The 27520-nt window shown below is 45.0% G+C and overlaps 1 protein-coding gene across 4 annotated transcripts in view; it reads right to left on the reverse strand.

The window, feature by feature from the left end:
* Window positions 1–1195: 1195 nt before the first annotated feature.
* Window positions 1196–27520, reverse strand: part of EOMES (eomesodermin) — a 161567-nt gene continuing 135242 nt past the window's right edge. For 2 of the 4 annotated variants that reach the window (XM_077916332.1, XM_077916331.1), the window contains 5 exons: window positions 4987–5141; window positions 4320–4441; window positions 3880–4038; window positions 3542–3603; window positions 1196–2951 (listed from right to left, as the gene is read on the reverse strand). In XM_077916332.1, coding sequence (XP_077772458.1) covers window positions 2216–2951; window positions 3542–3603; window positions 3880–4038; window positions 4320–4441; window positions 4987–5137 — 1230 coding nt within the window. In that variant the 5' untranslated portion in view covers window positions 5138–5141 and the 3' untranslated portion in view covers window positions 1196–2215. Of the gene's footprint in view, window positions 2952–3541; window positions 3604–3879; window positions 4039–4319; window positions 4442–4986; window positions 5142–6535; window positions 7617–27520 lie in introns of those variants that run through there. The other 2 variants (XM_077916330.1, XM_028751181.2) reach the window with 2 other exon arrangements.

Consider the following 27520-nt stretch of genomic DNA (forward strand, 5'->3'; position numbering starts at 1 on the left):
AGATTTGTTTCATTTTAAAGCCGGGCTCCTTCAAAAGTTTTTGTTATTCAAACGTACTGGGAAAATTAAAAGGGAGGCCCCGCCCAGTTGCCCCCGGTAGATGCGAGGAGCACAGCCCAGTTTTTAAAACCAGGAGCAGCGCGTTTCCATCAGGGTGGGAAGAGGAGAGGCTACATAACGCGCGAGGATGGGCTCCCGTTGCACCCGTTGCAAGGTGGAGAGCTGCCACTTTGATTTACATGGGAACAAAAGCTCAAGAAAAAGGGATAGGAGCGGCTCCCACCTCCCCTCGGTTGCTTCACTTTCCTAGCAGGGAAACTCCCCGGCAGAAGGGCTTGTTTTGGCACCGCTGAGCGCCAAGCCCCGGTTCGGGATCTCCTTCGCGCGGCTGGAGGAGAGGGAGAGCTCTCTGTATTTTCGGGGAAGGTGCAGAAGGCTTCTTGTCAACCGGCTCCCGGATGGCCAAAGCAAAAATACGCCTCGATTCCCAGTTCATGGCGCGTCGACCTGGAGCGCAAGTTCAAGTAAAACATTCATAATGAATTTAAAGCACGCGAATAAAGAAAGGGCTCAGCCGACAGAAGACAAAATGCCCACAGAGACGCGCTAGCCTGCATAGGACTAGATTGCTAATCTGACGCGCAACAGGAATTTTAGAGCCTGTTCTTCCTTGCTCCCATCCCAGTCTAGAAGTCTTTCTTTTTGAGTGATGCTAGGGAGAGGCAACCAGCTTCGGCAAATATCCACCTGGCAGGACTGGGCAACAGACCCACCTGCACAATATCAGGGTAGGTAAAGTTGAAGCTTGCCAAACTCCCCAGCACTGGTGTCTGGAGCAGGAGAAAATGGGCAGCTCTTTCATCTTAGCCCTGCAGCTGTTAGGAAGAGGAGCTGGGTTCTTGGCTCCCCGGCCCAGCGCTGGCTTTGAAAGAGCCCCTTCCCCATTATTGAAGGCCATCACTCATGTACCAAGCTACTGAAGATCTGGATTCCTGCATTTTGCTTTGGGTTCTCAGTGGACTAATTTCCCACTTTGGGATGGAGCACAGGAGGCCTTTTAAGTAGCTTTAGACTTCCACATTTTTACATTTAATTATTATTATTTTAAATTTGCTTCTAAGACCCTGCTGCAAACTTATTACTAACAAGGGATAGAGGGCACACCGACTCTCAATTCTCCTTTGCAGAATTCAGCACCTATCATTGCAACACATTTATTAAAAATCATTATATACAGACAAAAGTCTCAGCTTCACAACCCCCGCCCCACCCCTGCAATAAAACTAATGCTTTGTTTTAAAGTCTTTTACCACCTCGGCATTGTCTCATAATATTTATAGAATTGAGCAAGAGGAGTTACAACACTCAGTTCAGAACGGCTGAAAAATACATTCACCACCTACCAATAAATATATATTTTGATGTACTCTCAGCATCAGAATCCACTTTGAAGTTGTTTTAAATAAAGAACTCCCAACACGCACCGGCTTCAGACACTCAACTGCACTGCCATGACTAGAACTACACAGAATGTTTTGTCATAGTCCACAATATATCTAGACAACACAGAGCTGTACATTTAATACTGGGTTTTTGCTACCTTTGTAGGATTCCTTCACTGCCATAACTTTCTGCCAAGTCATTTAAAATCTCCCCAGAAAAAAGCAAGGCTTAGTCATTGAGCCAAAAGTTTGGTTTTTGCATACATCATGAAGAAATATTCTATTGATAAAGCCTCCACTTTGAATATTTCCACTATTCAGCTACAACAATAGATCCAATAGGGTAGTAATTTGTTCAATAAGCACCCAACTCTTCCCTCAAACTGTTTGTTAGTGCACAGCACTTACGCACTGGCCAGATTGTACAACCTTTGCTTTATTACCCCCTCCTTTCCTGGCCCTTTCTGAAAGCTACACTTAAAATCAGAATGATGCTTAGAGATTATCCCTCGCTGTCTCCTTAGCTGGGGGTGGGGAGAAGGAGGTGGGGGGGTAAAGAGGCCAAGTCATTTTGGAGTGCTACCCAGTTTCTTCCCTTTTTTACCTGCAGAAGTCAGTCAAAAAGCTTTGGCACCTTCTATGCAATTGCACAAGAACATTTTTTCAAAAAGGTGGGAAGGTAAAGAGTTCCTTTGGCAACATTTGTGCAAAAGACCTCCGCAACACCACTGAAAGATTATAGCCAAGTCAAGTTCTAACACAGAGACTAGGGCTTAAGAACTGGTATAGAAAGCATAGTAGCCCATGCCTTTGGAAGTGTCTTTGCCATAGTCCTCAGCATTAATGTCCTCACACTTCATCGTCGGGGAGTTTTCATTGCTGGATGTGCTTGGGGAGAGTCGCCGCCTTTTGCAAGCGCCAGTGTAGACTCCAGAATCGTTTGAATCTAGAGATTTTATGGATGGCGGCGTCTCTATCCAGGACGACCCCATTTCTTCTTTCACTTTCTCCTTAGAAAGCAGGTCTTCGGAGAAACCTGGGGGGCTTGTCCTGGAGGCCCAAGGTAAGCCAGCAGACATTTTCCTCTGGTAAGAGCCTCTGCTCCCCCATCCAGCCATGGAGGAGAACGTAGGGTCAGGGTAATAGCCCAAGGCATGGGATGTCTGCAGGGGGAGGGACTTGATTCCATACGGAAGTAAGGTACTAGGAGAGTAGTCTGTTTCGTAAGAGTTCATGTCCAGTTTGTTGGCCCCAGACTGCTGGACTGGAGTGACAAACCATCTCTGCGGAGGATTGGCCACCTCTTCGTTCTGCTGAGGTGAGAGGAGGCCGTTTGTCTGAGGCACAGTTCTTTCCCCGTTATAAAATCTAGTCGGTGGCAGGTTGTTGACAAATTGTTCCTGGAAGAAGGGTTGCACGCTGTACCGGGCTCCTGGGACAATCTGGTGGGATCTAGGAGAATCCGTGGGAGATGGAGTTAATCTGTCATTTTCTGAAGCTGTGTACATGCTACAAACACAAGAGAAAAACGCCTAAGATATTGTTCTTTACCATTTAGGGTGTTGGCATTAGCATGCAAGAAGGGATGGCTCAGCCCCAAGGAGATCATGCTGGACTGGCCATTTATTATATAGTCAAGATTAAAGTCAACAAATATTAAAGTCTATTTTAATGTATACTTTCTGCAAATTCTCCCAGTTAAGTTCACTTTGAAACGCAATATAAAAAGTTTAGTTAAGTGAGGAACATTAAAAAAGCACAAATGAATATTTATTTATTTGCCGTGGTGTATGTGCAAATTTAGACCTTATTCCAGAATAAAATTTTGTGCTACTTTTACTTTCTGCAAACCTAGTCAGCTGCCTCTGCTGCAATTTAGGTAAGTGAAGAGCTGAAATAGCTTGCAATCTAACATTCATTTTCACCTAGATGGGAGACTATTTTTGCTTAGAAGAAAGTTCCATCGCTCTCAAGTAAGACACTTTGAAGATTGTAGCTAGCTACCAATACAAAAGCTCTTAAATTAATATACTTTTAAAAATCTGCACTTTTATAGAATTGAATTATTTGTACCACATAGAGATGAGAATACTACTTACGAATCATAGTTGTCCCGAAAGCCTTTTGCAAAAGGATTATGGTCAATTTTAAGCTGTGTGATCTGAAAAGTAAAGACAAAATAGTGGTGTCTACTTAGATACCTCAAAATGAAATACCCACTGAAATGAACACAACTAAACTAGGTCAATTAATTTCAATGGGTTTACTTGGAGTAAAACTCAGTTGAATACCACCCTTTGCTTCCAGTTAACAAAAGTATTTAAAGCTCCATTTATCACTCTTTTTGTGTTCCTATTTTACCTCTTAATTTATGAAGGGTATCATAGCCCGCCCCAGATAAAAGCTATTTAGCATACCAAGCATATTTTATCCTTACATCAGTGTTCTGATATGCAGTCACAGCAATGAATTGCGTTTCAGGGAAGTTAAATGTCTGTGTCTTAGAGGAGTCATTCATGTCCTCAACACCATCTTCTGTCACTTCCACAATGTGGAGACGAGGTTGATATTTATGCAGAGATTGAAGTACTATCATCTGGAAAAGATGAACACTGAGTTAGTGCACAATACTTTTTTTTAGATCCACCTGACATAGGAAAGGATACTTTCAAATTTTGCAAGCCTTTAATACGGCACTAGTTCCCATGTCCACATGCCAATTTATAACTTTAAAAAAGGGACAAGATGTACTGTCGAGATGACTCCAGCAAATTCAGAATTTACTGGAGACCCGTTTCAAAAACCTACTGCATCTTCCTTCAGGTTCCAGGAACCACAGATCAACTAAGCAAACCAAATTTAAGTGTGTTGTTTTACCTGAGTATTATTATTATTGGCCCCTTTGTTATTAGTTAGTTTTAGTTTTCCAAAAGAGATCTCTTGTCGCATCCAGTGGGCTCCAGTGTTGGGAGATTCAGGATGAACATAAACCTTGTTACCTGTAAGATGGAAAGAAGACGAGAGTCAGGGAAAGGTGCATTTCATCTCTCCTAAGTGTACTTGTGTGAATTAGACATTTCCCCAAATCAGACACAACACCAAGATGAAATGCACTCTCTCTTGTGTGCCACGACAAAGGAAATACTTGCACACAAGAATGCACATCTAATAGGATGCTGGGTTGCGGCCATTGACTGTCAGTGGCAGGGAGTCTGCAGGGTCCATAATAAAACCATGAGCATGAAAGGGGGAAAGAAGGAAAAATGCTGAGCCTCCCTTTAATTTCCTAACAAGCTGGAGTAAAGGAGTCTTCCAAACCCCCTTTTTTAAAAAGCACAAAGTCGCTTTCGGGAGAGGATTCATCTGCTTTAGATTCAGAAGTCACATTTCAAAAGGCTGTATGACAAGGCAATTAATTTCCTTGCTTTGCATCTGGATTCTGGATGAAGCAATGAAGGCATGGAAGGAAGCTGAAGGCAAGAGCGGGGGAAAGTCTCATTGCCTGCCCATTCCCCAATCTCTCCCGTAAAGTCTGGTCTCTTACCTTGCATGTTGTTATCGGCTTTGCCACACGTCACCCACTTTCCCCCTTGGAAGCGCCAGTGGTTGGGATCCGCCAAGATCACTTCCACGAAGACGTTGTAGTGGGCGGTGGGGTTGAGGCCGGTGATGTTGAAGCTCAGGAAGGGGAACATCCGCCTGGTGTTGGAAAGAGAAAGGAAGGGGGGAAGGCGCGCATTTAGAAAAAGGGAATCGAGGCCGCCTGCATCCGTGAGCCAGGAGCCCCCGCCGATGCTCTTTGGCAGCGCGCTCCGGCCTCGGCTAGCGCCTGGACCGAGAGCGGGAGGCAGATGGCGGCTCCCCTCGCGGGGTTTATATTTAGAGAGAGCCGCCACGAGAGGCTTTGGCTCCAAGTCTCGCTCTTCTGCCAACATCCAGAGCGACGGCCTCGGAAGGAGAGATCGGAAAGGGCAGCCTTTCAAAGGCAGCACCTCGAAGAAAGAGGGACACCACCAATCCCATCCCAAATTTACCCGGATCCGAAGGCTGGAATAGTTTCAAACCCTCGCTTGCCCTAGGTTATAATTTATAGATCACACGCACAGAATTCCCAGGACAGAAACTAATGGCACGTTCTGTTTCCCACCCCGTCCCCAATTCTTTTTATCTCAATCAACAATTATGATGGAAGGACTGATAGTGCCGGTTTAGGGAACACAAGAAACCAAATATATTTAAATTGTGGGGGGGGGGGGGAGAGAGAGATAGAAAGAAACCCTACAAGTATGTCTGTCCTACTTCGAATCAAGCACAAGGATGATTTCGATGGGGAAAGGTTTCGATCGACCAGCCGTTTGTTATAACTGCACTTCGGAACCCCCAATCCCTCAAATCCCGAAATTTGGTTGACCTCGCTAGTGCCATAAATCCAGGTCGTTGCCTTCCTCCCCCAGTTTAACGTCCCGATCGTAAACTAACGAAAAAGAACCTTATTACAATCGGATTTTATTTCCAAGCGAAAGCAAGTCCGGTTTTCTGATGCTTAAAAACACCGGCAATACACAGCTCGATTTAAGAAATTTCTTCTTTAAAAAAATAAAATAGTTTTTTTTATTTCTTTTAAATCAAATTCGTGCCCCCCCCCATTAGCGTATACTTTTAAGTACATGAACTGGGGAAAAAATGAGTTTCAGAGCGCAAACCTGCGCATGTTAGTTTCCTATTTAAGTCCCCCTGTGTCCAATGGCGATTACTCTCGGGTAAATGTGCACAGGGAAAACTTTGCGGCGGGGGAGAGAACAACTTGACAATCCGGGGAAACCTGGGGCACACCCGATGACAGGCACGCCAATGCAGAGAGCAAATGCAAACCAATTCCGCCCCGGATCCCATAAAACTAAACCGAGTTTTCCCAGCTCTTTCTTAACTTGATGAGATCCCGCGCCGAAAGCTCCTCGAGCCGCTCTCCCAAATCGGTTCCTCCCAGAGGGATTAACTCCGCGCCATTTCCTCGCAAATCCGATCTGCCCCAAGGTCCCGCAGTCCCGTCCCCCCCCCGACCCCCCCAGGAAAGAGACAAGCAGCGGCGTTACCTGCCCTGCTTGGTGATGATCATCTCGGTCTGGTGCCGGTGGAACTTGAGCCAGAGCGGCCGGTTGCACAGGAAGACTTGGGCTCGGAGCGCGCCCGCCCCGCCGGGCATCGCCAGCGCGCCCAGCCCGCCGCACGAGCCCGCCGCCGCCGCCGGGTAGGGGCTGTAGAGGCTGCCCGGCGGCGCCCCCTGGCCGTACTGGTAGGCGCCGGCCGCCGCCGCGAAGGGCGTCCTGCCGGCCGCGCTGGGAAAGCCCCCCGGCGGAGACAGGACCGAGCCGTAGGGGTAGCGCGCGCCGCCCGACGCCGGGTACATGGAGCCCGGCTGCGCGCCGCCCGCCGCCCCGGCGTAAGGGAAGAGGGCGCACGGGCCGCCCAGCTCGCCGCCCCCGCCCCCGCCCTGCGGGCCGGGCGACTGCAGGTAGTAGCGCTCGGGGCTCAGGCCGTCCAGAGTGTAGCGCGCCGGCGCCGGAGCCGGAGGCAGAGGCTCTTCCTCCGCCGGGCAAGGCGAGCCTTTGCGCCCGCCGTCGGCCCCCGAGGCCGCTTTGGCGGGAACCTGGCCGGCGGCGGCGGCGAAGGGAGGCGTGTCGGCCGCCGCCTCGGCCTCGCCCAGCAGGCCGGCCGCCGGAGGCCCCGAGGCGCCGCCGAACTTCTTCGCGCCCTTGTCCAAGTCCAGGCGCGGCGGAGACCCCGAGCTGAGGTGGCGCGTGGAGCTGCCGCCGCGGCCGCCCGCGCTCTCCAGCGGGTAGAAGGGGGCGCCGGGCAGGTTGGCCGGGCTGCCCAAGAGCTGCTCCCCCAGCTGCATCGCCTCAGATGAGCCGCCCCGCTCGCCACCCGCCCCCAGAAGTCCCCTCAACTCCGAGAGCGCGGCTCTGCCGGGAGGCGCAAAACTAGGGCGCTCACTTCGCCTCAGCCGGCGACACAACAACGTCCTTGGTTCCCCTCAAAGGCACCGAACAAGGGCTTGGGCCGCCTTCTGTGGTAGCCTCATTTACAGAAAGAAGAAGCCGCCCCCACCCACCTGACCTTCCCGCCTTTAAATGCCACACAATTGACTGCGATTGACCAAGCCGGGGAGCGTTTTTATAGGCGCGCGCGCTCTCCTCTCCCGCAGCCGGGGAGGGGCTTGGAGGCGGCTCCATTCGCCGGCGAACCTCTCCTTCCCTCGCCCACCTATTGGCTGGTCTTGGTGACACTAATTTAATTAGACAGCTACTAATTGGAACAAGTCACCTGCGACTCTTAAGTGCTTTTTAAAATAATTCTTAAAAGATCCCACACACCAGCCCCCTCAATTCTTTACATGGAACTTTACACGGACTTTATGAGGCGGGGTGTGGCGAGAAGCTGCTGGGTATTTAGAGTAGCCCCTACTTGACATTGGCTAACAAAAAACACTACGATTAAAGCTTCCCTTAAAATGTAAAAGCGAGGCCTGGTTTTTTTTGGCGACGTCCTTTGAAGGCCGCAAGTCAACTTTCTGAGGGGAGGAGATGAAAAGGGAGCCGACGCCTCCGAGCTCAGCGGGGCCGTCTGCGTCCTAAGCGGCCATTTCCCTCGTCGACGAGGGGGGCCTCGCCTTCCCGGGCTGGCCGGCCTCGGAAAGCTCCCTCAGCAGCGACGGCTGAAGGCTCCCCTCAGCCCTGTCAGCGCTGGAGGAGGGAAGAGGCGACGGGGCCCATTCCACACCTCCCCTCGAAAAAGCGATGGGCCCCATTAAGGCGTCTGGGGCCAAGTCCGGCCTCTTCCCTTCTCCCCGCGCCGAAGCCGTCGCGCCCGCCCCCCTTCCCCGCTTTATACGCCGCGGCAGTTGCGTCGGGATGTGTTTGTGCAAGACCTGCCGAGCACTTCACACCTTCGCCGGGATTTCCTTTAAACCAGGCGGGGGAGGGAAAGGACGAGTCGCGCTCTCGCTTCAGAACACCCTCGCCTCCTTCTTCCCCCTCGCTTTGAAAGGGGGAGGGAGAGAGGGGAAGAAAGCGAAGCCCGGGAGGGGGGGAAGAGAGGACAGGGGAAGGGGAAAGGGTTTGCCAAGGCAATTGGCTGCTGCTGAAAACAAACAAACAGATCTGGCTTCCCTCGTCTGAAGGAAGCAGGGCGATACATAGATATTCCACAGCAGCCCGACGGCTCCTTTCTAGGCCCGAGCGAATCGGACGGCTAACCTAACTCGCTTCTTTCAAGTTCCTTCCCCGCGAAAGCGCTTTCTCTTAAGAAACTACGCGCAAGGATGGGATCTGGTGTGGATCTGGGTCGTCTGCTGCTTCGGTTTCGTTCAGGACAGCAAGCAAGGAGGGAGGCGAAATGGTCCGTCCCATGAACAAGAAAAAAGCGAGGAAAGCTTTCCAGATTTCGCTGGAGATTCAGCTGAGCCTGATTAGTTTCAGAGCCCAAGCGGGGGAGAAGCAGGCTCAGGCGGGCAAGCGAGGCTCGCGCTTCTCTTGCGCAGTGCTCGTCTCAGCGAGGCTTGCGCAAGAGAAAGACCCGTGGAACCGGCTCCTGAGTTTCCGGGATCTTAGAGAGGACCCGGGATGGGGCGGTTTGGGGGAGATGCTCCCAGTGGTACACTGTCACCTAAAAAAGCAACACACAAAACAAACACCTCGCTTGCACAAAGGCATCTAGAGTGGCACAAACATTGCATTTGAGAAAGATGCGAAGGGACGGTGGCAGAGCAAGAGGTGGAGCTGCCGAGCTGGTCCGGCGGCCGATTCTTGAAACTGCTTCTAGCTGAGTCTCTTATTTCATTCCGTCGCGCAAAAGCTTGATATTTGCAAATGGAAACAGGGACAGGAACGAGGAGCTCCAGTACGGAGAGCAACAACAACAAAATCCCACTTCGAATTTGCAGTTTCTTTCTCTCTTCCCCAAGTCTTTATTTCTTGCAAACCAGGGCATATTAGGCGTCCGGGCGTCAGCGCTTTGCGGATATTAGGCCGATGCAAGTTGTTATAAAATATTTCATTTGCATAGGAAGAGATTAAACCTGTTGGTCTGAAGACCTACCGATATTCGTATCAACAGGTTTAATCCCCTCGGTTTCTGACAGAAGGGAATAAACGTTGTATCTTAGTTCTTTCTTTTTAAAAATCAGTTTTCAAAGAGACTTCAAAAGCTACCCTTTGCTCATCTTCAAACGTGCTTACATTTCTTCAATGCCTGAAATTTTAACATCGCAATTGCTAAACCTTGAAAAAAACACCTTAGCATTAATAACTAGTAAATAATAGCAAATGAAGTTCCTTCACCGTTCCGTTTTATAAAATACTGTATTGATTACAGACGGATCCTAACCATGCTGAGATAAAAACGATTTCTACGGACTGCCGTGGAATTTACTTTCAAGTAAGCCCTTGAAGTTAGTTCTTCCTTTCACTGCGAAAGCAGCTTATTTGGTCTGCAGAGAATTTGTCTCTTTTCCTTTAAGCCACAACATTTGGCTTGTAACACACGTTTGTTGGTTGTTCTTAAATATATGTGCACCGATTTCTTCGAAACAGAAGCAAAAGCAGTACATACTCTGTCCTTCCAACCAACAAATAGCAAGAGACAATGTTTTGGATTGGGGCGATGAACAAGGAACAGAAGTTTTATCTTGCTGTTTACTCTGGCGCTGACTTTAGTTGCCAAATCAGATACTTCTCCGACTGAAAGCGATGCCCTTTGGGACTATGTTGAAAAAAGCTAAAGATGAAGGCTGTAGTCTTAAACAGTCTCAACTGGGTGTTAAAGGGGGACTTACTTTGGAGTAAACATGTATAGGACTGGGCAGCACAGGACATAATTTCAGACGATATCATTGGATTTATCGCTCCCCTTCTTCCCAGCTTGTAGCTACTACAAACGTACATATACTACTCTTGTTAAAATTTCCAGTTATTTGGATTTACATAGTTTAAAAAGTACACATTTAAATAAAAGGCAATGTTATTCTGGTTTCTTTCTTTCTTTCTTTCTTTCTTTCTTTCTTTCTTTCTTTCTTTCTTTCTTTCTTTCTTTCTTTCGGGACCCTAAATCCATAAACGTGCTCCTACAGTCTAGAGTCTCCACCCGTGATTTACAGCAAATTTGTTCAGAACTCAGAACTAACGGTCAGTGAAGCAATAATACATAGCTGTTAGAATGAGAAGGTCATTAGCGTCTGTTTGTAACCTACTCGCTCTTTGCAGCCCGATCTATAGGAGAACCGCCCCATATATTCCATCAGAAGCTACTTTCAACTACTGTATAGACACTTGAGGTTGCATTTAAAAGCTGCATTTTCCGGCACACTCCGTTGCAAGGACACTCTGTTGCGTTGTGGGTTGAACTGCTGGGATGAAATTTCCTTAGACCCAGTCGCAGCTGAAGCGGCTCTAGTCATAAATTTATAACCAAAGTCACAAGGAGGGAACAGAATGGTTTGCTTACAATGCTCAGTCAATCAGCACCTTGGAGAGAGGCAAGAGCAAGCCAAGTCAGGAAGGACTCGGCGTTTCTGGTTTCTACGCTCACCTTTTAAACTTATTTCGTACCTCTTTTCGCTGTTTATGAAGCAGAGCGATTTGTCTAACTGCGTCATGTGTTCCTTTCCTTTTTGCTTGCATTTTGGTTAAACTCATCTTTCTTTGGCTAGCATCCTCCCCATGCTTGTTTGACAAAGGTGCAACGGGGGGTGGTATTTAACCTGACATTCATTTGAACTAGAAAGAGCTCTCTGTAATGCAACCTTGACGGCCAAGTTCCTCCACGGTTGTTGTTTTTTTGTCATGAGGGCTAGGAAAATCCTAACCCATTTTATGGAATTTAAATCGGGACAGGAAGCTGTCTTACTCTTTTGTGGATATTCTAAACTGACCCAGATTTAGGATGTAATCCAGAACCACTATTAGCCACAGAGATCTGGCTGGAGGAAGTCTGCAGACTTTTGCAGATCCAGTCCTGTACACAATGGTTTTGCCTTTTTACTAAAATTTTCACTGAATCCTGACACATCAGATACCATACACCCATGATGGAGAATCGGGAAAGGAAGCTGGCTTACTCTTTTTTGGATGCTCTAAACTGACCCAGATTTAGGGTGTAATCCAGAACCACTATTAGCTACAGAGATCTGGCTGGAGGCAGTCTGCAGACTTTTGCAGATCCAGTCCTGTACACAATGGCTTTGCCTTTTTACTAAATTCTCACCGAATCCTGACTCATCAGATACCATACACTGGGTAAAGTCAACTCTAGTCCATGAAAGCTGATGCGGTAATTAATCTATTAGTCTTTAAACTGCCTCAATGACTCTCTCTCTATGTGTATGTTATGTAGACCACCAAGCTGTTCTAAGAGGAAAACTAAGCAAGTAGTGTGAGGAATGCTACAAGATCAAATCACGACAAACCACCACCGTAAACAAAAATAGTGAACTTCCAAAATCTACAGTAGAGCGACATATTAATTAGGCCAACCAAAATGACACCAAGCAGTGTGCAAGCTTTTGAGTTCTCCACAACTCTTCTTCAGGCCAGAGGGAAAGCAAAGCAAGGTGGCTGGGGAGGGGAAAAAATACATATATTGGCTGATGTTGAAGCCATGGAGTCTGCATCTGGTCACAGTCCACTTACAAGATGAAGTGTCATAGGCATGCCTAGTACATGAGGCTCAGCTAGGTGCTCTGCAGGTTTCAGGTTGCACCTAAGGGTGTTGGAGAGAAGGAACATGCCATGGCTGACCTGTCCCATCTTTGGGAATATAATCTGAAATCATATATCTGCTGGGAAGTCTTAATTGCTATTTCAAACCCAGTAACTTGTGCAGACCACATTTAACTCAGTTCAGGTTTCCATAATAATGCTACCATCACACCCTGTCTATGAACTGTCTAAAGCAGTGGTTGCCAATTGGTGGTCCATGGATACCGGGAAGTCTGCATAACCCAACCAGGGGTCTGGGGCACCATTCACATAACAAAAACTACCATAGAGGTTTCTTCCCCCCTCCAAAAAAAGTAGGGGGTCCATGACTTGGCTTTTGAAAGACAGGAGGTCCTCAGTACTTAGCTAATTGGGAACCACTGGTCCAAAGCACCTGCCTATCTAGTGTTAAGGAAATGTATTCTTATTATGTGCCATATAGTACTAATGTCTGAGACACAGCAGTAAAGGTGATGGCAGCTACAAGCATTCCACATCACCCAATGCCACAGTTCCTTTTAGTTAAACCTGAGTACAGTGGTACCTCCGGTTACGAACTTAATTCGTACCTCCGGTTATGAACTTAATTCGTTCCAGAGGTCCGTTCTTAAGCTGAAACTGTTCTCAACATGAGGCGTGCTTTTGCTAATGGTGCCTCCCGCTGCCGCTGCACGACTTCCACTCACATCGCAGGGCAAAGTTCGCAACTGGGAGCATCTACTTCCGGGTTAGCGGAGCTCATAACCCGAAGTGTTCACTAGGAGGACGGTACATAACATGAGGTTCCACTGTATGACTAAGTTCAGAAGCCATTCCTGTCTTCCTCTTCACTTAACAAAAGGTTCTTGGCAAACAAATTCAAAAAGTGAAATGTTTTCCCAGACTCATCTCCACCCACCTGTTGAGTTTCTGCCTGGGACACAGCTGTTAATGTCATGTCAGGACCCCTGGATGGTGACTCTTCCTCCCTTAGGATTATTTTTTCAAGAGGCTCAGAGTGCAAAGCACGTTTTAATGGGACACACTCAAGGCTCTGAACAGGTCAATTAACTAATCCACACTTCCTAATTTTAAACATAATGTTTACTTGGACGCAAGTCTGAAGCCTAATAGGGCTCAGGATTGCAGATGACGGGGGTGGCAGCGGTGAGGTCTAATGGGGGGCAGGCTGGGTTGGTGAGCAATGCAAACAAGGGTGGCAGCCCCTAGAACTCCATATTTTTTCAATTTCTTCCATCATAGTAAACTCATTTCTTAGGGAAAGTGAGGGCACAAGAGATGGGTATACTCTTGTACGCACAACAAGAGATGTTGTGGCCAAGTTGCTCTTCCCCAGATACCCAGGGGCTGGAATATGACTGTTACAGAGCTACATGACAATTCTACAATATCTGCAATTCTGCACCAACAAGGAAGAAATATTAATTCAGTTGTTCTTTAATTACAAGGAAAAGAATACATGGCAGCCACTAATAGCTTGATTATATTATTAATTATCACATAGTTCTGTCTCAAATGATGTGTCTTAAAGCAAAACTCTTTAAGAAGTTGAAAATTAAATGACCCTGATCCTGTAAAATATTTGATTAACACTCTTCATTTTATGCATTATGAATCATTGCACTGAAGCAAAAGGCAATTTAAAATGGACATATGCTTTTGCAGGATAGGTTCCATAGGGTTTAAAACGTCAACTAGGATGAAATATATTTCAAAGTTGCAATTGTCAATTAAATCTGTTTCGGATTTAAAATCAGAGACAATGACCCTATTCCCCATATATATAGTAATTCTCCTCTAAATCTGGTTAGTTTTATTGTTTTTCTCTTTAATTTTTATTAAGTATTTACCTTCTCTATCTGTTTACATCACATATAAACAGAGCTATATGTTTTGATTTAGCTGTACTATTTTGTACAGTCTTCTAGAAATATTTACATTTTGTAAACTTCTGAACTGACTTTTCCCTAACTATCTTTTTTCTTTTCTCCTCCTGTGATGAGGCTGCATTTTAATGTTTCAATGTTTTAACGTTGTATTTTAATCTTGTTTTTAAGTTGTACTCATTCAACTTGTTTTTATTATTGCTTGTTAGCCACCCTGAGCCCGGCCTTGGCTGGCGAGGGCGGGGTATAAATAAAATTTATTATTATTAACTAGACATGACAAAAGAAACTATAAGTATAAGCACCATTAAGAAAGAAAATGTAATGGGTATTAGCCGTGCTAAAATAGCAGCTAACCTTTTTCCTAGTGTGGCAACTCCTCCGCACTCCTGGAGGGTTCCTAGATTTTTAAATAGCTGAACAACAGACAGGTGAAATTAGACAGGTAAAATAACCCCCTCCTGCATGCGTGCGCATGAGCGCGCGCACACACACACACACACACACACACACACACACACACACACGATGCAATGCAGCTTGCAAAGTCACAGAAGTCCACAAAAGTTCTCTCCTTCTCACACATAGATACAAACGATTAACATAGCTACTCCTTTGCACCATGGAGGGTACCAGATTTCACTATACGAAGTAGATATTTTTCATCTATATTTCTGCCAATTAAGAACTGCGCTTCATGTGGCTGATAAAGCGGTTGATTCTAGTTCATGAAAACTTATGCCACAATAGCTGTGTTAGTCCCTAACAGTGCTTTGTTGCTGTTTTTGCTTCAATAGACCAACAGAGAGACCTGCACCCTGCCTTGCTGGCCCTTTCCCATCTGGCCTGGGAGAGTGGAGTGCTGACTGACTCCAGCTACAAAAGCTGAGGCTGTTGAACAGATTCTTAGGCTGGAGTATTGTTTACTGGGGTGGGGTTGAGAGAGCTGTTGCTGTTATTATAGTATTGTTGTATCTTTAGTTTTAGATCTTATGATTTATGTGGAAATTGTTTCCATTAGATTGTGTACTTTTTGATGTGTTTTATTTATCATGAACGGGACACGGGTGGCGCTGTGGGTAAAAGCCTCAGCGCCTAGGGCTTGCTGATCGAAAGGTCGGCGGTTCGAATCCCTGTGGTGGGGTGCGCTCCCGTTGCTCGGTCCCAGCGCCTGCCAACCTAGCAGTTCGAAAGCACCTCCAGGTGCAAGTAGATAAATAGGGACCGCTTACTGGCGGGAAGGTAAACGGCGTTTCCGTGTGCTGCGCTGGCTCGCCAGATGCAGCTTTGTCATGCTGGCCACGTGACCCGGAAGTGTCTCCGGACAGCGCTGGCCCCCGGCCTCTTAAGTGAGATGGGCGCACAACCCTAGAGTCTGTCAAGACTGGCCCGTATGGGCAGGGGTACCTTTACCTTTACCTTTTATTTATCATGACTTCTGTTATGTTGTTTGTAATTATGTAAACCTTGTCATGTTGTAAGCCGCTTTGAGCATAGTTTCAACTATGGAAAGGCGGCATACAAATAAAATGATGATGATGATGATGATGATGATGATGATGTCCAGTCCAAGAATAGGTACCTGTGACCTTCCAAGTATTGTTAGGCTGCAGCCCCCATTATTCCCTGACCGCTGGCTATGTTGACTGGGGCTGATGGGAGTTGTGGTCCAGCAGTTTCTGAACAGCCACAGATTACCCCCTCCTGCTACAGTCCTTGACTGAAATGCACCTAGCACTTCCGATAAAGAATGAACATAGTGATGTTATTCCCAGCATAGTATTTTCACTCCAGCAATAGCTATTATATTCGGGGGGGGGGTCCACTTTTACTTAGCAACAAATGCTATTTCCAATTGATGAATATTCAGGAATTTGCAACAACAGTGATCTAGCCGAAGACAAAGGAAAACCATCAAGACCAGTATGATACACTGCCCGGAACAATTAGCCTGCTGAAGTCATCTGGACTTGTTTGGACTCATCCAATCCCTTGTCCTACAACCACTGCAGGCAAAAATTCACCTTTGTTGCTCATTTATGGCGCTTTGTATAATCAGGTTGATAAAAGGTTATTTCCCTCATTATCTAGGTAGGGAAGTGGGAGTAGGGGATGCTGCCATTGCACAGGCAGTGAAATGGCATGACCTTCATTTCCCCCTGAGGAGGCTTTTACATGCACAACCTTTAGACACCAAGTTATCAAGTGTGAATTTGGGCACTGTCCTGATCTTATGACCACATGACAGAGAGATCCACATATACACACTTTTTAGAAATCTCATTTTTAACCAAGGTTGGTGTTTGACTAGTGCTGGTGGTCATTTCCCCCCTCTATCTCATTGGGCCGCGATTCTCCTTCGTTACACTCTCTTCATTCAATGTCTCCAATGTTTCCTTAATTGGATCCATTTTACCTTGTATTTTTAGATCTCTGCACACCTGGACTCCTCCTCCTTTAGCTTCTCTTCTTCTCTCTTTATTGTCATTCTTGCATTGCTAGTCCTTCTTGTGTCTAACTCTCAATTTTCGTGTGTGTCTGTCATCTCTCTGTTCTGGAACTCACTGCTTCTTGAATTTCACACCTCTCCTTCCTTCCTTCCTTCCTTCCTTCCTTCCTTCCTTCCTTCCTTCCTTCCTTCCTTCCTAGTGTTGAAGCAGCATCAGAAAACCAGAGCCTTTAACCTCAGATCACTCCCTCTCGGCCTTCATTTCTATCCCTTTTGTTTCTTTTGAAATTGTCAGAGGAACTCTGGAAGTTTTTTTATACCAAGTCTGATCAATGGTTCTTCTAGCTCAATAGTGTTTGCATGGATTGGTTCTCTAGGTGTTTGTCCTAGCTCTGGAAAATAGGAGACCTTCTGCAGGCAAAGCCAATGCCTTCCCCTGAACAAACTGGGCAAGATTTGCTGTGGTGTAGTGGCTGTGTGTGTACATCTCAACTCATGTGCCATGAAAAGATTACCACATGGGGATGGGAAACCCACAATCTATTTGTCCAGTCTGTTCCTGAGACAACAAATTCAAAGTAGAGCAGAAATACTGGTTTCTCATCATGTTCAAAGTTCTTCCCATACATGGGTGAAGTCCTTTTTACAACTACAGCCGTACCTCCGTTTTCGAACAGCTTAGTTCTCGAACATTTTGGCTCCTGAAGGCCACAAACCCAGAAGTGACTGTTCCGGTTTGAGAACTATTTTTGGAAGCCGAACATCCGATGGGGCTTCTGATGGGCTGCAGGAGCTTCCAGCAGCCAATCAGAAGCTGCATTTTGGTTTCCGAATGTTTTGGAAGTCTAACAGACTTCTGGAATGGATTCTGTTCAACTTCCAAGGTACGACTGTACTCTGTATTATTATCATCCCCATTTTAGGGATGGGTAATTGAGCAAGAGGGAATTGCCTGCTCCCAGCTTGTGAATCCACAGCAGACGTAAAAGTTGAATCAGGACCTTCTTGGGTTATAGCCTAGCTTCTTAAGCAGCTAAACTACCTTATATCACATTTTTGATCACTTTGGCAGCTTTGAAGTCAGACTTGAACCGGTAGCAGAAAACACACACCATCTCCTTTGTTTGAAAGGAAATTCTATAGCAGGCTAGAATGGTTAAACTTTGAAGTCAGTTGTTTCATGTTGCCATATTAGTGTTCTGTGGAGAGTCAATTCATTTGTTAATTGGAGTAATCTGCAGCCATTTAGAGGCCACAACTGTTCATGCACATTTCAGAAACTCTAACAGTTTGAAGGAACAGAACAAATGACCTGGCTGAGACAAAGTTCCCCTTCCCAATCAGAATTAACATTTTCAGACATTGCAAATTGAGGAAGCTGTACTAGTTAAATTCAAATTCTTTATAAATTGGTTCACTTTAAGGCAATGCCAATCTTTTGTGGTTGCTAATATTTTAGCCTAAGGGCAGGTAACTATAGTTCAGTCAAATTTTATCTAAGCATCTATAATCTGCTTTTCAACACAAAGGGAAGAACAATATTTAATCTCAAAAAAATCAAATGATACAAGACATTTATAGAGTCTAGGCATACAATAAATTCAATGCATGGGAATGCCAACTGGATCTGTCACTGTGTCTTAAACCTCACTGTGACATTAAGCTGGTGAAACTTTGCAAATCATTTGCTCCCCATGCCAGGATAAGGTGCCTTCACTTACTGACTTTCAGAGTTTGTCCTCATCAAATAATAGCAACTACTCACTGACTAGTACACAATAGTATAGACTGCTTTATGGGGCTTTCTTTGGCTCATAAGCCTTTATGCACACTGGATGACAAAATATTTAACATGCACATCTTTAAGAGAAAGTTGAACAAAGTTACAGCACAGAAGCACTAGTGGGCACCATTATGATTTGTACGTGTTCTTCTAAAATGTGCAGCTCTTTTAAGATTTTCTGTCTCCTAGCTCAGAGAAAACGAACTGTTCTTTTTCTCTTTGAATGGTCTCATGGGAAAGAGAATGACAGCACAGAGAAGGAAAGTACTTAGGTCGAGCTGGCAGAGCCTAAAAATGGAAGAAAAGAGGAAAATAAATCCAGCCTGTATGCACTGTGTGTAGAATTTAATAGCTCTAAGAGGATGTACATAGTGACGTACATTTTATGTGCAGTTGTATACTATGTTTGGTCCTACACGGCTGGATTAACCAGTAATCTAAACAAAGTATAATAAGGCATCAAAACTAAACTAATCCTTAATTTGCAGATCCACAGAACAACCCATGAATACAGATAACTGAGTGCAAATAGGGTGGGCAGTGTGAATGTGATCGTTGTGTGATCATTGTAAGGCTGTGTTGACTCAATAATACAAATTTCCTAGGTTTTGTAGGGAATGTCCACAGCTCTGTAATAGACCATGCACTTTTTCATGCAAAGGTTCCAGGTTCAATCCATGGAATTGGTGTAGAATTTGATACTTGGCGGTGGTTTTTTTTGAGGAAGGGTATCTGAAGACAGAAGTTTAGAAAGAGAAAAATCTGCAGTGGATATAGACTCCAGAAGCTCAATTCAGGGATGGATAATAATAATAATAATAATAATAATAATAATAATAATAATAATAATAATAATAATATATTATTTATACCCCACCCACCCATCTGGCTGGGTTTCCCCAGCCACTCTGGACGGCTTCCAACAAAATATAAAAAATACAATAAAACATCAGACATTAAAACTTCCCTAAACAGGGCTACCTTCAGATGTATTCTAAAAGTCAGATAGTTGTTTATTTCCTTGACATCTGAGGCTGTTTAGGAGAGTGTGCTGGGGAATACAGAAATTTACTTGGAAGCAGTGAGAACCAAAGGAGGAGGAGCTGGGTCAGGTGGCTTGCACCCCTTTCTCTCACAGTATAGGCTTTAGTGTGTGACAGCAGAGCTTGCAGGCCTACATTAATTATTATAATTAGGGTGCTTCTTTCTCTAAAGTTTCCAAATCAGTTTTGATGCCCTTTATCGGTTTTCTTTCTTTTAATGTCATTAGGTGGACTGACTTAAGGGAGTGTTTTAAAAAACAAAACAAAAAAACACTTATTCTTGTTATCTTTGCTAATATTGAACAGAGAAACTGGTATTTCAGGGGAAATCCCGTAAATCTTGGGGAGACCCCTTCACTAAAGCCTAATCATTCTGAGACACAAATATAGAAAACCTGGGGGGAAATCCCCAGACAGATGATTTTTTGCTAGCTAGGGGGCAGCACTTGTATGTGTGGAGAGGTCACCAAAGCTTGTTATTTTTCCTTCCTGTGTTTCTTCCTGTCTGTGTGAGTGGGGAGGAAGACAGCTGTTAGAGGAAAGGGTTTCTGGGTCCAGGTCATACTATCTTAGGACCTTACTTAAATCTGCTTTTTTGGTCTATGAGTGTGCATCTGTGAAACAGGCACAGAGCAGAGTTGGGTTTGGTCTGTCCATCTGTAGCTGGTGTTTGCATTAAGAGTTAACCGTCCGCCTGGTTGGCTTTTCTGCATGTGGAATAAGGGGGCATCACCCCCTTTTGCCCCTTGCTTTAGGCAGCAAAATGCCTTGGGATGGCCCTGCTGCAGACAAGGAACTGCTCTGCCTTCAGGAAGGGGACACCCACTGTGGATGGAGTTAAAAGTCAAAGTGGAGAGTCAGGAAGGATCACATTTGTGTTGGAAGCAAAAGCCATCTAAATCATCAAGAGACCAGCTTGGATGGCCACCGAGAGATTTTGTCAAGGGTTTTAGACAACTAAAATCAATTCATCCACTTTATCTGTTTTGAACATACTGGAGAGGCAGCTAAAGATGTCACAAATGGTTAGAGTTGCCTGGAAACCTTCAAGGTGTCAATTGACTGTATTTTTAGGTACAGGAATGTTACATGGACATGCCAGTTTCACCAGTGATTTGGAAGGGAAAAAAGACTAAAAACAAAACAAATGGACTTGGCAATATGCAAGGGAATAAAAATATCATGAGAGTGAAGCTGAGTTGAAGCAGGGTAACTCAAAATCAATATTTTGCTTTTAAACTCTTAAGGGGAGGCCCAGGAGGGCTGCACTCATTTTGTCCTCCTTACTTATTATCCTCAGAGGATTGGCTGAAAAGTGTCAAGATGACTCCATACTTACAGCTAGGACATTCCTCGCTGACAAGCCACTTGTTAGACTATTTGGCTGCTGCTTCACCCCCCTAGCGTGGGGTTTGTGCAGAGGATAAAATAAACAAAACAAAGCCCCAAACTTGGAACAGGTGGAATGTGCCCAATACAGTGGTGTCTCTGGTTACAAACTTAATTCCTTCCAGAGGTCCGTTCTTAACCTGAAACTGTTCTTAATCTGAGGTACCACTTTAGCTAATGGGGCCTCCTGCTGCTGCCTCGCCACCAGCACACAATTTCTGTTCTCATCTTGAGGTAAAGTTCTTAACCTGAGGTACTACTTCCAGGTTAGTGGAGTCTGTAACCCGAAGTGTCTGTAACCCGAGGTGTTCGTAACCTGAGGTACCACTGTATGAAATTTCAAGCACACTTCTCCCTTCCTTCCTGCCCATGCTTGCATCAAACAAATCTCTTAGCTATTGTGGCCACTCGGACTTAATTTGGATGGTTGCCCACGGCCTATCCATTTACTACGAATGACTGGTTTTTGGCACGTTTTGCATGCTACGCGAACAGCTTCTTACACAAGGAGTATAATGTGGCAGAGGGACGTTATGCAACAACATGGCCACCATTTCTGTAAATTTCAACACAAAAACTAAAGCAAATGATTGTGGTACTACCAGGAACATTCATCCATTGAATGCCTGGGCAAACAGGAATGTTTCCAAATTTCTATTGAAAGTTAATAATGAGAAAGAGAGGTGCACCTCACTAGCGGGGGGGGGGGGCATTCCACAACAGGGGAACCACAACTAAAAAGACCCCGTTATGGGACAGTGCCAACCTTTTTGGCTTCACTGGCCAGATCTTTTTCAGGCCAAATTGCAGCCCGGCCAAATTTTAGTGTAGGCCACATGATGCCAAATCACTGTCTTGTGGATGGTCCTGTCCACCTCTTGAAATCCCTAGTGCAGTGTTTAAAGGTAAAGGTAAAGGACCCCTCGACACATAAGTCCAGTCTAAGGCAACTAAGGGTTGCGGTGCTCATCTTGCTTTCAGGCCTTGGGAGCTGGCCTTTGTCCACAGACAGCTTTCTGGGTCATGTGGCCAGCATGACTAAACTGCTTCTGGCGCAACGGGACACTGTGACGGAAACCAGAACACACGGAAATGCCATTTATCTTCCCGCCACAGTGGTACCTATTTATCTACTTGCACTGGTATGCTTTCGAACTGCTAGGTTGGCAGGAGCTGGGACAGAGCAATGGGAGCTCACTCTGTCTTGGGGATTCGAACCGCCAACCTTCCGATCAGCAAGCCCAAGAGGCTCAGTGGTTTAGACCACAGCGCCACCCTCTAGTGTTTAAAGGAGGATGCTTCAAACAGTGATTTTGCATTTTAAACAGCCTCAGATGGAGGCATCAGAGTGGAATGTGGGGCCTGGCTTAAAGCACCTGGAAAAAGTGTTATTTGAAGCACTTATATTGGTGGTGAGGAGTGGTGTGGGAAAGGAGAAAGACATATGCATTGGGCATAACAACCCAGTAAGGTTGGCTAAGCTGAGAGGCTGTGATGGGCTCAAGGTCACCTCCATGGCTGAATGGAGATTTCAACCCTGGTCTCAAAGGTCTTAGTCCAACATTCTAGCCACTACACCACACTCATACTTAAAGTGGCCACCAACAATTTGAAAGGCATGTGCACTGACAGCTACAGAATAAAATCTTTTAATTACTCAGGAGACAATGTGTGTTCCGGATGTTATCCTTCATGAGGACTATTGTTGTTGTTGTTGTTGTTGTTGTTGTTGTTGTTGTTGTTGTTGTTGTTGTTGTTGTTGTTGTTATTATTATTATTAATGTACCATCCTATACTCGGGGTTCTCAGGGCAGTTCACAGAATAAAATCAAGATATAAAACTACAAAATACCTTATAAAAATAAAAACAACAACCTAATAGCCCCCCCTCCCCAAATACACATTTTAAAAGGGCATAGGATGTAAATCGTATCAACCAAAGGTCTGGTTAAAAAGGAACGTTTTTGCCTGGCGCCTAAAGCTGTATAATGAAGGAGCCAATCAATCTTCTCTGGGGAGAGCATTCCACAGACAGGGAGCCACTGCAGAGAAGGCCCTGTTTTCGTGTTGCCTGCCTCCACACCTCTCGAGGAGGGGGCACACAAAGGAGGGCCTCAGAAGATGATCTCAGGGTCCAGGTAGGTTCATATGGAAAGAGGCGGTCATTGAGATATTGCGGTCCTGAGCGGTTTAAGGCTTTATAGGTCGAAAACAGTGTTATCGTTATCATTTCACTTCTGGATCTATATCTAAGTGTCTCTTTTGTGACTGTGATCCTATAAGCAGCAATGAGAAGACCATCGCAGGAGATTTTTGATAGGCATGTGTGGTGGTTTGAACCAGTTTCACATCTCCAGTTATAACTCAATCTATTCCACCCCAACGGTATTTGTTTCTGAGAGCAAAAAACAAAAAACACCTCCCCAAATACAATCTTCAATTTTTTCAGTAGAGACAGAGAGGGTTAAACAAGAAAAATACTACGTCAGCCACGCATTCCCTTTCTTACTTATTTCCCCCTACCTAATATATATGGTTTGTAAAGAAAAAAAGCAATTCGCTAAAGCACTGCAACTTTAAATTACTGCTTTAAGTCCCTGCAAGGAGTAATAATTTCACAAGTGGAATCACGTCAATTGAACAGCCATCAGCAAAGATTGGGTGTGCCAGGACCTGTCTATGAGTTTGACAACCCCTAGTAATTGAACCTCATTAACTTCAATTGATTGACTCATATATGGGATTTCAGAAATGTGTTAGTTCAGTTTTTAATCTCACATTGGAAACTGCTTTCCCCCCTCCTTGAACTTGTGTGTGTACTGGGTGGGTGGGTGTTATAGACAGTAAAATAGATATATTTATCATCTTTACTGTTCACATCATGTGTCTGATAGCATAAATTTTTGTGTATGAAAGCTCACCCCAAGATAATTTAGTTAGTCTTTTAAGGTGTTGTTTTAACAGTACAGTAATAGAACAGGTGTTGCTCTAACAGTGAAGCAATAGAATGTACCATGCAAACCTTTAATAAGGTTAGATAAGTGAGAACGTACACATGATGGAGCCTGTATGTTCAGGGACGATAGGGGTGTTCACATGTTACATTCAGTGAATGTACAATGTGTGAACATAAATGGTTGAACAGCACAAATCAATGCACAGTGGTACCTCAGGTTACATACGCTTCAGGTTACAGACGCTTCAGGTTACACACTCCACTAACCCAGAAATAATGCTTCAGGTTAAGAACTTTGCTTCAGGATAAGAACAGAAATTGTGCTCTGGTAGCGCAGCGGCAGCAGGAGGCCCCATTAGCTAAAGTAGTGCTTCAGGTTAAGAACAGTTTCAGGTTAAGTACAGACCTCCGGAACGAATTAAGTATTTAACCCGAGGTACCACTGTATACTCTTTCACACAAACACATGTCTGTCTACCTGTGTAGAAACAGCTTGTGCCTTTATTCACTGCAGCACGTGTACAACCTAATATGCCCCTGAAAACCAATGGCTATGGAACAACAGAGAGGGAAACCTGGGTCTTTCATACCCTACTTGTGGGCTTTGGGGAGGCATCTGGTTGGTGTCTGTGAGAAAGAAGATAGAATAGATTAGGGTTGCCCAAATTTTGGTCTCCAACTGGTTTTGGAATACAGTTCCCATCATCCCTGACCACTGGTCTTCTGGTTAGATAGGGATGATGGGAGCTGTAGTCCCAAAACAGCTGGAGACCCAAGTTTGGAAAATCCTGGAATAGATGGGCCTTTGATCTTACCTCGCAGGGCTCTTCATATGTTCTTGCTTACCTACTGTATATTTTGGAAAGTGATTTGTCTGTCTGTCCATCTGTTCTCTATGGTTTTGGCCGCGTCTTGAGATATGATTGCCAAACTTGGCATGAGGGTTTCTGAATCAAGATGCTGGACCGAAACATGACTTTGGTGGGACTTCACCCAATTTTTGGCACAAGGGGTCCAAACTACATTGATATGGACACCACTGAAGATATTGTTGCCCCATCTGGTGGCACTTCACCCATTTTTGTGTGAGAGCGCCAACCTGCATCAATTTGGATGCCTCTGAAGATCCTATTTCCCAACTCAGGTTGAGAGTCTTAAGCTGCAGGAGGTGGTCTTGGGCTATGCTTGGACAACGGACACCATGTTGAATCAAGATGGTGGACCAAAATAACCCTAATGAAATATGAACTCCTCCCCCACACCAAAAAAATAATAATATTAAAATTGATTTGAGGTCAGGCCAGGTGTTCCCTGGATCAGATCAAAGCCCTGGGTGGGTGTGAGCATGTGTAGGCCTGAAACTCATAAATCACACTATCCATATACAAATCGTAATTTTTTTTGTTTCTTTAAATTCGCTGGCGGCATCAGGGCTTTCTACTAGTCCACTATATTATATATTTCGGAAAGATATTTGTCTGTTTGCTACACGTTAGGACATTTCTTAAGATATTGAAACCAAATTTTATATGATTATTCCCAAGAACAAGGAGCCAGGATTTCAGCCATGTTTGGATGCATCTGGGTGCCATTTTGAATCAAGATGGCAGACTGAACCATGCAAAACTGCACTGATTTTTGTTTGTTTGTTTAGAATTCTGAAGCAATACTGGGCACAAGGTTACTATAAAAGATGGGATTATTTGTAGAGCTATTCATATTTTTTTTAAAAACAGGCTCCAGTTTATATGTTTGCCTCTTTAAGATAGAAGAGTGGCTACAGTGGCTGTTGTTCCCCCAAATCAAGTGCAAAACTATACTATAGCAGGATGTTTCATCTCATCTCTCAAAGAAATCTGTTCATTTAATGATAATTCAATAGTTTTCTCTCTCATTTTTGGTCTGATTTGTGCATGAGGATCTTAGTGCAAGAAGATGGGCTGGGATGAACTTCGAGACACCTTCTGTTTACACAGGTGGCACTGTGGGTTAAACCACAAAGCCTAGGGCTTGCCGATCAGAAGGTCGGCGGTTCAAATCCCTGCGACAGGGTGAGCTCCTGTTGCTCGGTCCCTGTTCCTGCCAACCTAGCAGTTCGAAAGCACAAAGTGCAAGTAGATAAATAGGTACCGCTCTGGCGGGAAGGTGAAAAGTGTTTCCGTGCGCTGCTCTCGTTCGCTAGAAGCAGCTTAGTCATGCTGGCCACATGACCCGGAAGCTGTACGCCGGCTCCCTCGGCCAGTAAAGCGAGATGAGCGCCGCAACCCCAAAGTCATCTGCGACTGGACCTAATGGTCAGGGCTTTACCATTATAAAGTCATAGAGCTGGGATGCTGCCAGACTGGCTCTGTTTTGTGGGAATGATTCAAGTGCGTGCTGGAACTGAAGTGGATGGCTTCTGTTGGGCAATTGGCAGGGAAATGCACTAAAAAGTGTGGGATGAAAGAATGATTAGTAGTAGGAAGATATGTAAAAACCCCACAAGGAAATCAGGGTGAATGCAGGACATATGCTCATATAACTGTCCATAAATGAATTTGGATGAATGCTCAATAAAGACTGGACATAGTCTGACCAGTGCAGTGGCTTTGTGGAAGTAAACCAGAATGAATGCTGTTTGAACAGGTCATCTGGAAAAGCCCTCAGAAAGGCCCGAAGTCTACTCCTCATCTGTTTAACTGTGCTGTATGGGATATTGCTACGCAGACACTGTATCACAGCCTGTTCCAAAAATAAACTGTGGCTGGGAAACAGTTTTTTAATAGTTTGCGTGGAATGTCATCAGCTGAAACATTTGCTGTACTTAAAATCTTACAAAGGGTCACACAGGTGATTGCAAAAACGTTTTCTTTCTAGATCTGTTTCTCAGACCAACTTTTTAAATCTACAGGTATTCAAAAACTCTAAAAAAGATTACAGTGTGTGTTTGTTTGTGTGTATGTATATATAAAAGTTTATATAGTTAACCATATTCTTAATCTCCCACAATTCGTTTTCATGCTCTCCTATTCTAGAATACTAGCTTTTACATCCATTCAATTTAGCATGTAAGGTAAAATTGTATAGAAAGTAAGCTTTTGCATAAGGGAATTAATCTAGAGATTCTTAAAAACCACAAAAAACCACAAGTAACCTGAAGAAGAAGAAATGGTAGGCAAAAAGTCTACGTGCAGTAAGTTGTGGTAGAATTGATATCTTCTCTGAAGGGTTTTATAAATAAAATAAATATAAAAAGACAAGTAACTTTCTCACCTAATTTGCTTGCAGAACTGATAATTAAGTGTTGCTGGCTGCATCACATTTGTGATACTTGATATTGTGTCTCTGCATATTTAGAGGCTAAAATCGTTTTGCTTTTTTGCTGAGTAAAACATCCATTTCATGGATGCTTTCCGCCCACGGATAACGTCTAGCTCCTGTCTTATAACTTCCCCTCCAATGGAGAAACCTCCCATTTGGGTTAAAATTCCCCCATGTCCCAAATATAAAGGGAATTCTGACATCCTCATACAACACCTGGGAGTAAAAGCAGAGGTCACTGATCTGCAGGTGCACATGTGCCAACAGAGACCTTTGCTGGTACCCACAGAGTCTCTCCCCTTGGATGAAATTAGGCTTAAAAGAAGCATTCCCTTGTAGGTTGCGGTGAGTGCTTTGTTGCAGTGTGTTGTGTGCGCGCGCCTGCATGTGCGCGCGCACACACACACACACACACAGTGCTCATAACAGTCTTAAAGGTAAAGGGACCCCTGACCATTAGGTCCAGTCGTGGATGACTCTGGGGTTGCGGCGCTCATCTCGCTTTACTGGCCAAGAGA

This window comes from Podarcis muralis, chromosome 12 (assembly GCF_964188315.1).
Source record: "Podarcis muralis chromosome 12, rPodMur119.hap1.1, whole genome shotgun sequence".
Lineage (NCBI taxonomy): Eukaryota > Metazoa > Chordata > Lepidosauria > Squamata > Lacertidae > Podarcis > Podarcis muralis.